Source organism: Brassica napus, chromosome C2 (genome assembly GCF_020379485.1).
Source record: "Brassica napus cultivar Da-Ae chromosome C2, Da-Ae, whole genome shotgun sequence".
In the NCBI taxonomy this organism is placed as follows: Eukaryota; Viridiplantae; Streptophyta; class Magnoliopsida; order Brassicales; family Brassicaceae; genus Brassica; species Brassica napus.
In genome coordinates, this window is record NC_063445.1 from 43,971 (window position 1) to 56,595 (window position 12,625).

Consider the following 12,625-nt stretch of genomic DNA (forward strand, 5'->3'; position numbering starts at 1 on the left):
TATGAAAAGCAAAGCAACTGAAGAACCTTGTATGTCAAGTTATCAAGCTTTACATATTGGGTCCCCTTGCAATGAGAATGTCTCAATAAGGCTAGTTTGGTCCACCTTTATCATTCCTCGAGTGGGGCAGTGGAAGTATGAAACCCATTTATACTTCAATGATGCGTGTATTATAAGTTTTGAGTGATGGAACTAGAAAGGAAGTTATAAAACTTTGTAAATTAAAACACGACCGTTGACGTCGTTATAAAAGGAGGAAAAATGTGTGAGGTTACAAAGCTGAGACAGGAGAGGTTTTCTGCAAAATTTCAAAAAGGCTTGTTTTCTTCTTCTAATGAGATTTAAAAGTCATCAGCTCCTGTAAGTTTAGCAAAATCATCTTCTTTAATAGAACCTTTCTTGAGTTTCTTAAGTAACCGATAATCTCGAGCCATCTCCTCTTCATCTTCCGCTGTTTGGATGGTTTGTCTCTGCTTTCCTGTCAACTTCCTTTTGTTAGAATCTGTGGCAGCAGCAACAACCGCCTTTTTCGAGTTCTTCTTGCCTTTCTCCTTTTTCTCTTGTTGCCGTTTCTCTTTCCTTGCTTGCATGTTCTGCTTCCTTTGCTTTTCCCTAGATTTGTCCCTGAAAACAATCCAGACTCACCACTCTAAGAGAATACACTACACCTAAAGGACTAAGGTGGGACAATAACATGAGAAGAGACATCATCATGTATACATATCATAAAGAGTGTTTAGAGAGTTTTGTAGAAAAAAAACATACTTGAACTTGATGTCCTCAAACTTGACGTCTGTAACAGGTGTGAAACCCTCACTGGAGAGTCTGTGTTGTTTGACTTCAGACATTGAAGGAAGATACAAGAGTCCATATCCCATTGCTAACTTTCCTATTTCTAGGCTTTTCCATCTGTAAATTATTATTTTTTAAAAGAGAAACTTTTGAGAGAGAGAGAGAAAAAATTAACAAACAGCAAAAAATTATTGAGTATATCTACGAACCTGAAAATGTAAGAGCAGTGATGCTCCTTGTAACCACGGACAAAGGAAACAAACGCCTTTAGTCCCTTCTCCAACACTGCCCTGTCCTTCATGGCTAGTGACCGTATCTGAACACAACATAGCAATTACTCAAAACACTGTGAAGCAACAGAGACCAAGAGAGAGAGGTTTTCTTACTATAGGGATGACATCAGATGCTTCCTCAGATAAATTTTTCTCTTGACAAGGGACCCCTCTTCTCCGCATAAACTCTACATAGTCTTCTTCCTACACACATACTCTGTAATGTAACTAAGGAGAAACATAAGGCACAAGAGAAACATAAAAGGTGCTCAAAGCTAAACCTCAGGCAGTAAAAAAACGATGGCTCTTCCTTCTTTTCCCAATCTTGCAGTTCTGCCAACCCTATGGTTGAACATATTAGGGTCTTGTGGAGGATCATACTGCAAGAACATTACAAATTCAAATATTGCAACAAAAAATGGTAAATAATGGAAACAAAACATGATTCAATCTACCTGAACTACGTAATCAATCCCGGGAATATCTAGTCCACGTGCAGCCACATCAGTGCACAAAAGGACACCGCTTGATGCTTCAGTAAACGAAGCTAACGCCTTGTCTCTTGCATTCTATCGTGTAGAAGTATATTCCATCAAAACCTTTAACAATATAAAAATTAAAAAATATATAAAGGTAGCTTACCTGCTTCATATCCCCATGGATAGGGATTAAAGAAATGGACTTCAAGGCAGGGATTTTCGAAAGAACTAGTCCCCAGTAATCAACAGAAGCACAGGTCATAAAGTATCTGCAGAGATGCTTAATCTTATCAATAAAGATACTTCAGTTTAAAACAGTCTCTGAAAATGTTTTAAAACTTACACTATAAGCTTTTTCTTTTCATTCTCGACGAGGAGATCCACTAGTTGTGACGACTTCTTATCTGCTTCGCATACCAAATACTGCAGAGGCATTATTATTTAGTAATAAATAATTAATAACAATCTTCCACAACTCTTTTAGTAATAATGAATAACGTTATACCTCAAGGTGAAGACCAGAAGGTACTTTGGAGTTTGTTAATTGCTGAGATGATGATTCAGACTTTGACTCAGCTCGAACTTCAACTCTCACAGGGTTCCTAAGCCCAGCCTTGGCCAGCTCTTCAACACCTTCTGTCTGCGTAGCTGAGAAGAGACCAGTCCTGCGCTGCTTCGGCAAGCGAGATATGATGCTGTTCACCTGCTTCTGGAACCCCATCTCCAAAAGCCTATCTGCTTCATCTAAGATAAGAATCTACAAATAAAAAAAAAAACCAAATCATCAAAATCGTTTAAACATCTTAACCAGTCTAGATATAGAGTTTACCTCAAGGTTTCTGAAATCAAGAATCTCCATTCGTTCCATTATGTCAGAGAGCCTTCCAGGAGTGCCAATCAAGAGATTGCATCCTCCTTCTTCTATAGTGCTCACGTCGGACTTCACCTCACGGCCTCCAACGAGCAGCACAGAGTTCACATTCGGCAAAGTGGAGACAAATGGCTGTGCCACGTTATATATCTGCGTTGATAGCTCTCTCGTTGGCGATATAATCACCCCCATAACCTGTAATAATTTCATCTCAAGAATATGCATCAAAGCCAATGTTCAAAAAATAGCTAGCTAGTAACTAAATGCTTCACTACGTCGCCTAGGGCCCTAGACATTAACAAATTATTCATTATTTTATATACATTTTACATTTACATTTGATATTTTAGTTTTTGATTTTAAGTATAAAATTATTTTGAAGAATTATAAAAAATTACATATACAACAAAAAAACTAGACAAATTTGTGGATTTTACTAACATCATTGCTTAATTTAACATAGTTTTACCAATTTAGATAATTATTTTTGAAGAATTGTAAAAATTACATATAAAAAAAACTAAACAAATTTGTGGATTTGTAACATTATTGCTTAATTAACAGATTTAGACCAATTTAGATAAATTATTTTGAAGAATTACAAAAATTACATATAAAAAAACAAAACAAATTTGTGGATTTTACTTAACATTATTGCTTAATTTAACAGATTTATACCAATTTAGATTGATTTACACTAATATAAATCAACCTAGATCAATTTCAACCAATTTCAAAAGGTTTAAACATATTCTGAGTTGCATAAATCGGATTTTAAGAAAATTGCTTAATGCTCTAAAGATATATATAAAACTAAACTTAATTGCTTAACGATCTAAAGACATATAAAACTAAACTAAATGCTCTAAAGATCCTAACTTTAAGATCACTAGCCAACAAGTTTTCATTTTTTCATACCTGGTGAGGCTTGGGAGGGTAAGAGGTGGAGCGACGGAGAATCTCAATTAGTGGCAAGACGAAAGCTAGGGTTTTTCCCGAGCCGGTGGCGGCGTCGACGGCGACATCCTTGTGGCGGCAGAGCAAAGGGATCGTCGCGGCCTGAACCGGAGTGCAGAACTCGAAACCGGACCGTTCGAGGGCCTCGATGATGTCTTCGGAGAGCGGAAGTTCGAGGTCGGAGAAACGCGTCTCCGTTAACGCTTTGTTTGTGTTCGACGATGATGAATCCATGACGGCCGCCGCTTGCTGCTGCTGCCTCTCCTTTCGTCTCTGAATCGAGTTATAAGCGAAGACAAAACGCAACGTTTTGATCGATTTGGGTTTTGTTTTGTGTTGGATTGGGCCGAGCCCATTAATAGAAGATATTTCGGGATTGGTCCATTGTCTTCGATTTTCTCTCGGCATTTCTGATCTAAATTCCTATTTTTATCTACTATTAAAGACCACTTAAGAAAAAATTGTTTATGACCTATTTGCATTAATAATAAATTAACTATAAATTTAAGAAAAAATCTAACAAAATCTTACTAAAATTTTAAATATTTTTATAAAATAACATATTAATTAATTTCATCATTAATAATATAATATTATTAAAACAAGAAAATAAAACTTCTATCCTATCTTATAAATTCTATAATTATATTCAGTATTATATAAAACAGAAGTGATTTATGAATTAAATATGAAAATATATTAAATAGATAAATTAACAAAAAAAAACTTTTTTAAAAATTATTTTATTTAAATAAATTATCACTCATTTAAAATTCAACCTCGTCGGACGATTGCTCAACCGGTCAACTGAACTAGCTGTAGTCTCCATACAATCCGGCATACATGAACACCTCTCTCTCTTTGTATCTGGCTCAAACAATTCTAACTAAGAGTTTATATTAAACGTAACAATCAATGTTGAACCATTTAACTAAGAATTTCAAATTTTCAATGTTGTTTTCTTATTTTTGAATCTTGCAAGAGACTTTCAGATTTTCCATAAGCACTCTGAAATATCATAATCTAGTGTTCAGAATTTTTTTTAGAAATATCATAATCTTAAATACAGTGTAGCTACGTATATGGTACCTTACGTATATAAAAATTAAGAAAATATATTCTGTAAAAAAGTGTTTAATTTCCCACCGGCGTATATAATACATTCATGAAACTATCATCCCACGTAACAGACTCAACTCGGAATGTTATTACGTATACCAACCTCCAAATCCAACTTTTCTGGATTCAGTATTAACTACATAAATCTGCCAACTCAAACAAATCCCACGAAATTACAATTATTTTAAAACTAAAAAAATCTATCTAGTAATTTACAAATAGGTTCTCTCGAACTTCACTTCCTTGTGATGATTGAAACATCCAGAGGAAATGTTTTTATTTAAAATAATAACATATACATAACATAATTGCAATAAATTTACAGACGAGATTATTGCCGGTTGGTACTTCTAGCAAGACTCTGAAGGTTGCACCGGACGATAGTATCCACAAAGCTAAGAGTCTCCTCCTCCGTGTTCCCCGGCGGCACATCGACGACATATGACTCCACCACAACGGTTCCTTCATCGTCCGACGCATGGAGAGTCGTCACCGATCGGTAGTTCTCGAGCCTGTGGTCCCCACCCACGACGCTAAAGCTTATCACATAACGCTCCTCGTCCAATATCTCGAGCCTTTCGGTGCTAGAGACCGCCGGGAGTCCAGACACGACCATGACCTCCCTAAGATCGCCGACGTGGAGCCCGTCTCCTTGGACGATACGGCACTGCTTTACGAAGTTCTTGTAAAGTTTAGGGTTATCAAAACGACGCACGAGGGCCCACACGGACTCGAGCGGGGCGTGGATCGTCTGCACCACCGAGGAGCAGCACTTGCCTGGACCAAGGTCATGTGTGTGGTGCATCGCCACGTGCTCTGGCACGTGCATACCTCGCGTGAGAAAGACTCTTCTGATCAGTCCATCGGTTTGATCGGGAGGCTGCAGCGTGTGGAAGCCGTGATGGAGCTGCACCGGTGATGTCATGTTTTATCTCTCTCTATAAATGCTGAATCTCTTATTTCTGATGTTATCAGTTGATGAGAAAAGTTATCAAGTTGGTTTTGCTTAAGAAATTTAAGAAGGATGATCAACTTTTTGATAATAAGTTATGGACATATTGTGTGTGTTTTATATATGAATATTTGTAGAAGGATAGAGATAGAGATAGGTTGTGATGTGAAGGATTTGTGTGTGCACATACTCAGTTGTGCTTATCTGTGCTGTGACCATATACGTTATGATCTTATGTTCCAAGATTCCTTACCATAGGAAGCCTCCTTCATTTTTACCAAATCAAGAATATCCACCGAATATTCCTCATTCTATATACTCGAAATTTTATATTCTAGAATCTACAGAGTATGGATATATTAGATTCTTGTAAGAAGTTAATTTTAGAAAACATAATATCAGCCATCGTGTTAAAAAAGAATCATTAGTATTTATGGTTACGTATCTGACTATCGTTTAACAGAATAGATTCTCTCTGTGGATTTTGGTTAATATATAACTCAAAACATTAATTCGAAAGTTATAAAATAATAGAAGTTACATAATTTTGGATAAAATTAAAATAAATTAAGAAATATCAAAACATTTTTACATTTTTGAAACACATATTCTTAAAACATTATACATTTGAGAGTAAAGTACTAATTAACTATTTACATGTTTTAGTTTATTACTATTGAAGTACGTAGAAGTGAGAATAGCATGTACAACATTCCACTCAGAGAATGAATGATTAAGATCAAGCATGTGTCACATACAATCATCTTAGTTCATTTTTTAACAAGAAAGAAATCAAGATAACTAGAAACTAAAAAGTCTCTCCTCTCAGTCTTGTAAACTAAAAACTCAATGGCTCTCAACAGTCGCTGATGGTACTATTGCAATAACAAATTCCGAAATATATCCAACTCTCACTTCTGTAGATCCAAGAAACTCAGATCGAGGGAACTCATTTACCATCATGCGCATCGAGCTAGAGAGTGGTCAAGTTGATGGAGTCCAGTTTCCTGTTTCTCAGTTTCATTGTTTCAGACAAGTTTCAGACTGTAAGGCCCATCAAAGTGTGAACTAGTTCTTGATCTTCTTGTTGTTCGAAGCAGTGTAGCAGGTTTTATTTTTTTTCTGTTACAGTGTGTTATTACACAAAACATCATCTCAGTATATACAATTTCCCTTTTCTAGTCCTTATGAGATTCTCTATCACTAAAAAAACTCAATAGAGTCTCAAAAGTCATGATGGGATTTTTATCATTTAAGGCAAATAACAAGATCCAAAATGTATCCAACTCTCTCACTTCTCCAGATCCAAGAAACTCAGATCGAAGAACTCGTTACCATCCTGTGCCTCTAGCTGAAACGGAGGCAATCCATAACTAGAGTCAAGGCCTTGAAGCTTCTCGGTTTCAGGCAACCCACCTGCGACATTGTCCAGCGGGTATGAGACCTGGTCCAAGCCTGTAAAGATGTCCCCATTCAAGTCACCTAGAAGCTCAGAAACATCAAACATCTCTGAAGAGTCCCACTGACTCTGATTTAGATCCTCCGGCCAACCATAATCTGAAACTGAAACAGAAAGTGAACCCGGCTGCTTCTGACAGGTTTCTTCTATCTCTTGCTTCTTCTGTTTCTCTTTCTCCTCCAGAACCTCGTTCCAATACTTCTGCTCAAACTCGCTCAGCCAATCACTGCTTGGAACACTTGCATTAGCGTCTACCTTCACCTCCTTCTTCATCTCTTCTAACGGACTAGCTTCAGAGTCACAATCTCCATCCTCTGTTTTCACATGAACACGCCCACTAGTCCCAGCCGTGCACACCTCAGACTGGCTCGACGTACTCATAACGTCAGACACAGACCTCTGAGGGAAATTAACCCTCGCCAACGGACCATACATAACCCTAGCCGCCTCATCATAAGCCAAAGCAGCTTCTTTAGCAGTAGGGAAAGTACCAAGCCAAAGCCTACTTCCTCTGTTCGGCTCTCTAATCTCAGCAACCCATTTACCCCAAATCCTCTGCCTAACTCCCCTGAAGCTACACTGACTATTCTCTGGTCCTCCTTTGCCTTTCATACAGCCTTTCTTTGATCCTTTCGCAGGTACTTTCCTCTTCTTGGGGGAAGCTTCTTCGGTCGTCTCATTATAGTCCTTCCACAACTGAAGCCTCTCAGCCACAGTGGTACCGTCACGTCTACTCCTCGCTTTCCTTTTACGCGATGGATCGAGTTGAGTACTGTTAATGTCTCCGCTATGGTCATAAACCGCCATCTTCTTCAGGGAAACAACACAATCTACAAAAATAAAACATTTTTATATCAGAACACGGGTTCAATTGTGTGTCTGAACCCGAAACCAACCAATGAGTTGTTCGGTTTCGTCAAACACGGGAAAAAATTCAAAACTTAAAATTGAGGTTATCAAAACAGAGTACAAAAAAACAGAGTACAAAAACAGAGGACATAGAAACAGAGGACGAAGAACCGTAGAATCACCAACTAACCACGAAGACGAGTCTTTTACGAGATAAAATTAGGGGAAACGAAAGAATCTCATCATATGTTTGGCAATTACCCAGAAATCAACATACCTATTGGTGTAGAGAACTCAAAAACAGAGGGACCCAAAACAGAGTACAAAACAGAGTCACCAACTAACCACAAAGACTAGTCTTTTAGGAGATCAAATTACGGGAAGTGAGAGAAACTGATCGTAGATTTTGTAAGTTCCCAGAAATCAACATACCTATTGGCGTAGAGAACTCAGAATCTGAGGTTCCGATTGAAATCAAATCTGTTTCTTTGCGGAGATATGAATCGGTTTCGTGTTTGATTGTTCGTGTAATCTTCTTGTTCAGTTTATTACTTTCTCGCGTCTTCTTCTCTAGTGATCTCTCTTTGTCTCTCGTTTTTGGTCAGTAAGCTTTTACCAGAAATCAAAAATATCTGAGGACGAGAAGGACTGGGGAGTATATATAGCCTTCTCTGGATAGTTCTGATATTTTATTTATCTGCGCGAGTAGTAGTGACGTGGCGTTACTTGATTCGGTCGTTGGAGCTTAAGCGTTTTCAACTGTTGACGGGTGGCGCGAATACTTCTCGAACTAACCCGAAACGCGCTGTTGATACGGGAAAGTAAACAATTTAAACCTTCTTATTTAAATGGGTTGTAGATAAGATCACAAGAACAAGAGCTGTATTATTTTAATATTAAAAGGTATTTTATAAAATAAAATAAAACAAAACACTGATTCGTAAGTGGCAAGTGACAGCAGCCCATGGTCGCATCTCTGTTATATCCTGGTTATTGACTTTTCCTTTCTCGACATCCTCCTTGCCATTTTTATCAAAAGCATGTAAAACTTATAGCTAGTTATAAGTTTAGTTAATGGATGATGTAAGCACTTGTATTTTAAACATATTTTTTACTGCATTTTATTTTAATATACAAAAGTGCTGATTTTTTTGGCTATCAAAAAGTCACGAAACATTAAATGTTTGGCAAGAATTAAAATACTAAAATTTACAAGAGCCGTGTCAATTGGGGAAGCTCAAACTTGGGTGGCTAAGTTTCGACCAGATCAAGAGGATCCATAATCATATAATAATAGTATGGTTGTAGGGAGTACCAGCCAGCCATAGCCTTTGCATGTGAGTCGTGTGTCATTTCGATACCGTGGCCACTTCATCCACTACGTGTCTCCAACGCCATTGATCATGTCACTCTACGCCATTGCCTACGCACTCCAAGGCCTATCTCTCTTGCACATGACCCATTTAAAGCCCATTAATGTTTTGGCGGGCTTTGTTGAGATGAACAAATGGAAGAATTATATAAACATGGTCCTCAAAATTCTATGTTCTTTTCATAATTTTGAATTTCCTTCAAAGACAAACTACAACAACGGAGAATATGAACTATGACAGACATTGAACACTTACATTTACTACGCAAAGGGAAACAGGATTATACATTTAATCCAAAACAATACAAAAAATTTGAATATTCTTCTAAAAATAGCAAATGGCTTTCACTCTTGAAACTCGATTAAGAATGATGATCACTAGCACGCAGGTAGATCATGGGGAGCAGCTTCAAGAGTTTCCAACTCTCCGACACCATTCTCGACCAAAAACGCCATACCCAGGCCCCACTTGATATGAACATCTAAGTGACAATGCATCAACCAAACTCCTGTTTCATTACCCCCACCAAAAGAAAACATTTATTTTTCCTAAATCAAAATGTAACAACTATTATTACATATGTCAATAAGTTTTTGTAATTACCTGGATTATCCGCCACGAATCTGATAACAGCCCATCCATTGACAGGAACAGCCACAGTGTTTCTAAGTGGAGGATCAACTAGGTTAAATTTAGAAGTATCTTTCTTGGGGTTGAAGTTACCAAAACCTTCTCCGACAATGTAGAAATCGTAACCGTGAAGATGAATAGGATGATTCTCCGACGTAACAATGTTCGTGTCCTGTAACACAATCTGAACTCTCGTTCCATACTTGAGTTTATACAGCTTAGTACCCTTAACCGGCTGAAACAGACCCCGGCTTATGTTATTTCCGGTATAATCGAATTTAACCGGCGGTTTAGCTGGAAAATCCGTTGTGAAAACGCCGGGAATCCCGTTTGAATGTGCTTGCAAGAGTGAGAAATTCGACGGTAGAACAAACGACACGTTGTTCATTGAGGCAGTAAACCGGGTCCCGTTCAAGCCTTGGCACCGGCTCTTAGGAAAATTCTTGGGACACTTATCGAGACCTAAACCGATGGTGAAGAACAAATTTTCGTCGATTGTTTTAGGTACGACGACGTTTCGAAGAGATTTGAATTTTCTTGAGAATGACGTCACGGTTTTCGTGTGGTTGAAGGCAGGCAAAGGCGGCATGATCGGTGGAGAAGTTTTTGTCGTTTTTTTGTATTGGAGAATGGCTGTGGTTGTGGTGTTGTCAAACGGTGCGTTTTGGGCGCTTTGGTAAGCTCTTGCTGCTATGTAGTAGCGTTTGGGCGGTTGGTTGGCGGTTAGAAGTACGTCGGTGGTTTGGCCCGGACCTAACATAAGGACCTTTGTGGTGAATGGTTTGAGGTAGGAAGCGTCGGCTCCGACCACCGTTAGTTTGTGGTTAGCAACCGTGAAAAATAGCGGTTGGTTTAATGCTGCGTTGATCACTCGTAGGAGACTTGTTTCACCTGAATTTACCGGTACTACAACAGTCCCTGCATTTTAAAAAGTTCAATGTATATTATTATTAACATTTCAATAATTAACTAAGATATGTTGTATTATTTTTGTTCTTACCTTTGGTTGAGCAATTATAGAGATCACCGGGTTGGCCATTGATGGTATAAGCATCGGATACATTCGGTGCAGCTCCGGTTCGAGTCGCTTGGTTTATTACATTAACCGGGTTTGCATTCCACCACTCCCCTGATACACAAAATTGCTATTTATTAAACTCTAGAAAAATTTAGATTATATTTGGTTGGAAATATCGAAATTTTGTTAAATTGTAGATCGTGTAATGGAAAATTTTGGTATGGTACGGTATATACCGAGCACGAGGGCGGTTTGGCGATCCGGTTTAGGAAATGGAAAAGAGGAACCAGGGGCTGGGTGGATGATGAGTGCACCGTAGACGGTGGCTCGGAGCCAGGAGCTATGCGCGTGCCACCACAATGTCCCTTCTTGGCCTTGGATAGTGAAACGGTACGTGTAGCTCTTTCCGGGTCGGATTGGGCACTGGGTCACGAACTCAGGACCATCAGCCCATCCAGTTCTCATCTGCCTCACACCATGCCTGTTATTCAAAAAAATAAAAATAAAATATTATTACTAATTCTATATCATTACATAATTTATTTAATTTTATAAAGTTTTATGTTTAAAAAAATAAAATTCAATGAGTCAAAGTGTATATATATGTACCAATGGATGGTGATATTGTAACGGGCACGGTTATGGACTTTGACTTCAAGAGTGTCACCGTCATTGACTTCGAGTGTTGGTCCCGGGAACATTCCGTTGACGGTGATAGCGTTACGGGTCTTGCACAGCCTCTTCACTGGCGTCTCTTGTATCTTCATCACACACACAAGTAAACAAAGACAATTTGTTACTAACGATAACAATTACGTACATATTAATCACTATGGACATGCAGTTTTTATTGTATAATATTGAGGACGTACGACGAAGTTATGGTGTTGAACTTTAGCGATAATCGATGAGGCGGAGAGAAGGGAACAAAATAACAGCCAGAAAGAGAAAGTGTTAAGGGTCGTCATCGTGTGTGTTTGAAACTTTTAGCTATTATTTTTAAGATAAAGTTTTATAAGGTGATTAAGAGATAAGATGAGAGGAGGATTTGAGTGATTTTGAGAGAGGGAAAGATGATTTTTATACTGCGGCGATTACATGTGAGTTATTGTGTTAATTTATGTGTTGGAAGATTTAGGTTCTAATTATTCAAAAGAAAACTAAAATTCCCGGTCACCAACATATTTAAGTGTCTATATCAGTTCGTTGGCTATGTTTTTTTTTTGCTTCCTTTCACACTTTTCATCGAAACCATAAAATAATTTTTTAATCAAGCTTAACAGTGTATATAAAATATGTTAGTTGGCGTAAGATTAGATTAAGCACCTAACAAAGATATTTCCAGTGCCAGATAAATATTTGGATGTTAGACAAATTTGATACTAGCTAGTATTCCTGGAGTTTGTATTATTTAATAAAAAATAGTTGATATTTGCAACAAAAAAGCTAGTAAATCATGGACACAGTGTATTTGATGAATATTCTTTTTGAAAAGGAATGTTAAATTTATTCATCTCAAAAACCTTTTTTACAATCAAATGCAACTATTTAATGAACATTTTTTATATTGCAGAATCATATTCTGGAAACTTTATATTCCACGCCATAGGTTTTAACTTGTAAAATGTGTAACTTATTCTATGTCGCCCTCTTTGAAATTGAGAAGAGAAACTGAGACATTGAAAGGGAGCAAACTTAGTTGAGGGGAGTAGTTGCACCCAACACTTGCATAATTTCAACAAACTGTAGTTGAATTGAACTCGAGTCATTTCGTATCATGTCTAGTGTGTTCGTGCCTCAAGTTTATTACTTAATTTATAAGTTTCTTTGTCTTAGCAAATCAACCGATTATTA

General features: G+C 37.7%; 4 protein-coding genes across 5 annotated transcripts; all 4 read right to left on the reverse strand.

Moving 5' to 3' along the window:
* Positions 1 to 200: 200 nt before the first annotated feature.
* Positions 201 to 3,663, reverse strand: LOC106422773 (DEAD-box ATP-dependent RNA helicase 18). The gene is made up of 11 exons (XM_013863568.3): positions 3,333 to 3,663; positions 2,373 to 2,609; positions 2,049 to 2,300; positions 1,887 to 1,966; positions 1,707 to 1,812; positions 1,520 to 1,633; positions 1,346 to 1,444; positions 1,179 to 1,268; positions 1,002 to 1,108; positions 766 to 909; positions 201 to 624 (listed from the first exon to the last, which is right to left on the reverse strand). Exons 1-11 carry the CDS (start codon positions 3,603 to 3,605, stop codon positions 342 to 344), a joined length of 1,785 nt encoding a protein of 594 aa, XP_013719022.1. The 5' UTR covers positions 3,606 to 3,663; the 3' UTR covers positions 201 to 341.
* Positions 3,664 to 3,795: 132 nt separating this feature from the next.
* Positions 3,796 to 6,127, reverse strand: LOC106422774 (abscisic acid receptor PYL5-like). Its single transcript, XM_048748563.1, has one exon. The coding sequence runs from the start codon at positions 5,413 to 5,415 to the stop codon at positions 4,822 to 4,824; it is 594 nt and encodes a 197-aa protein (XP_048604520.1). The 5' UTR covers positions 5,416 to 6,127; the 3' UTR covers positions 3,796 to 4,821.
* Positions 6,128 to 6,542: 415 nt separating this feature from the next.
* On the reverse strand, positions 6,543 to 8,413 carry LOC106422775 (dehydration-responsive element-binding protein 2A). Of its 2 annotated transcripts, none has more exons than XM_013863571.3 (2): positions 8,183 to 8,413; positions 6,543 to 7,731 (listed from the first exon to the last, which is right to left on the reverse strand). In XM_013863571.3, exon 2 carries the CDS (start codon positions 7,706 to 7,708, stop codon positions 6,734 to 6,736), a length of 975 nt encoding a protein of 324 aa, XP_013719025.2. In that variant the 5' UTR covers positions 7,709 to 7,731; positions 8,183 to 8,413; the 3' UTR covers positions 6,543 to 6,733. The 2 variants fall into 2 exon arrangements, with proteins under 2 accessions (XP_013719025.2, XP_048604518.1); XM_048748561.1 differs by lacking the exon at positions 8,183 to 8,413 and adding an exon at positions 8,028 to 8,176.
* An 864-nt stretch (positions 8,414 to 9,277) lies between these two features.
* LOC106422776 (laccase-12) lies at positions 9,278 to 11,853 on the reverse strand. The gene is made up of 6 exons (XM_013863572.3): positions 11,644 to 11,853; positions 11,381 to 11,532; positions 11,008 to 11,252; positions 10,754 to 10,882; positions 9,727 to 10,671; positions 9,278 to 9,631 (listed from the first exon to the last, which is right to left on the reverse strand). The coding sequence occupies exons 1-6, from the start codon at positions 11,737 to 11,739 to the stop codon at positions 9,501 to 9,503; spliced, it is 1,698 nt and encodes a 565-aa protein (XP_013719026.1). The 5' UTR covers positions 11,740 to 11,853; the 3' UTR covers positions 9,278 to 9,500.
* Positions 11,854 to 12,625: the final 772 nt, after the last annotated feature.

Coding starts and splice junctions, on each gene's coding strand:
- LOC106422773 (XM_013863568.3), bottom strand. CDS start 3,605: ATGGATTCATCATCGTCGAACACAAACAAAGCGTTAACGGAGACGCGT. Junction 1,813..1,886: donor GAAAAGAAAAAGCTTATAGT/GTAAGTTTTAAA, acceptor GCATCTCTGCAG/ATACTTTATGACCTGTGCTT. Junction 625..765: donor TTTGAGGACATCAAGTTCAA/GTATGTTTTTTT, acceptor GATTGTTTTCAG/GGACAAATCTAGGGAAAAGC.
- LOC106422774 (XM_048748563.1), bottom strand. CDS start 5,415: ATGACATCACCGGTGCAGCTCCATCACGGCTTCCACACGCTGCAGCCT.
- LOC106422775 (XM_013863571.3), bottom strand. CDS start 7,708: ATGGCGGTTTATGACCATAGCGGAGACATTAACAGTACTCAACTCGAT.
- LOC106422776 (XM_013863572.3), bottom strand. CDS start 11,739: ATGACGACCCTTAACACTTTCTCTTTCTGGCTGTTATTTTGTTCCCTT. Junction 10,672..10,753: donor CTATAATTGCTCAACCAAAG/GTAAGAACAAAA, acceptor TTTAAAATGCAG/GGACTGTTGTAGTACCGGTA. Junction 9,632..9,726: donor ATTCGTGGCGGATAATCCAG/GTAATTACAAAA, acceptor GTAATGAAACAG/GAGTTTGGTTGATGCATTGT.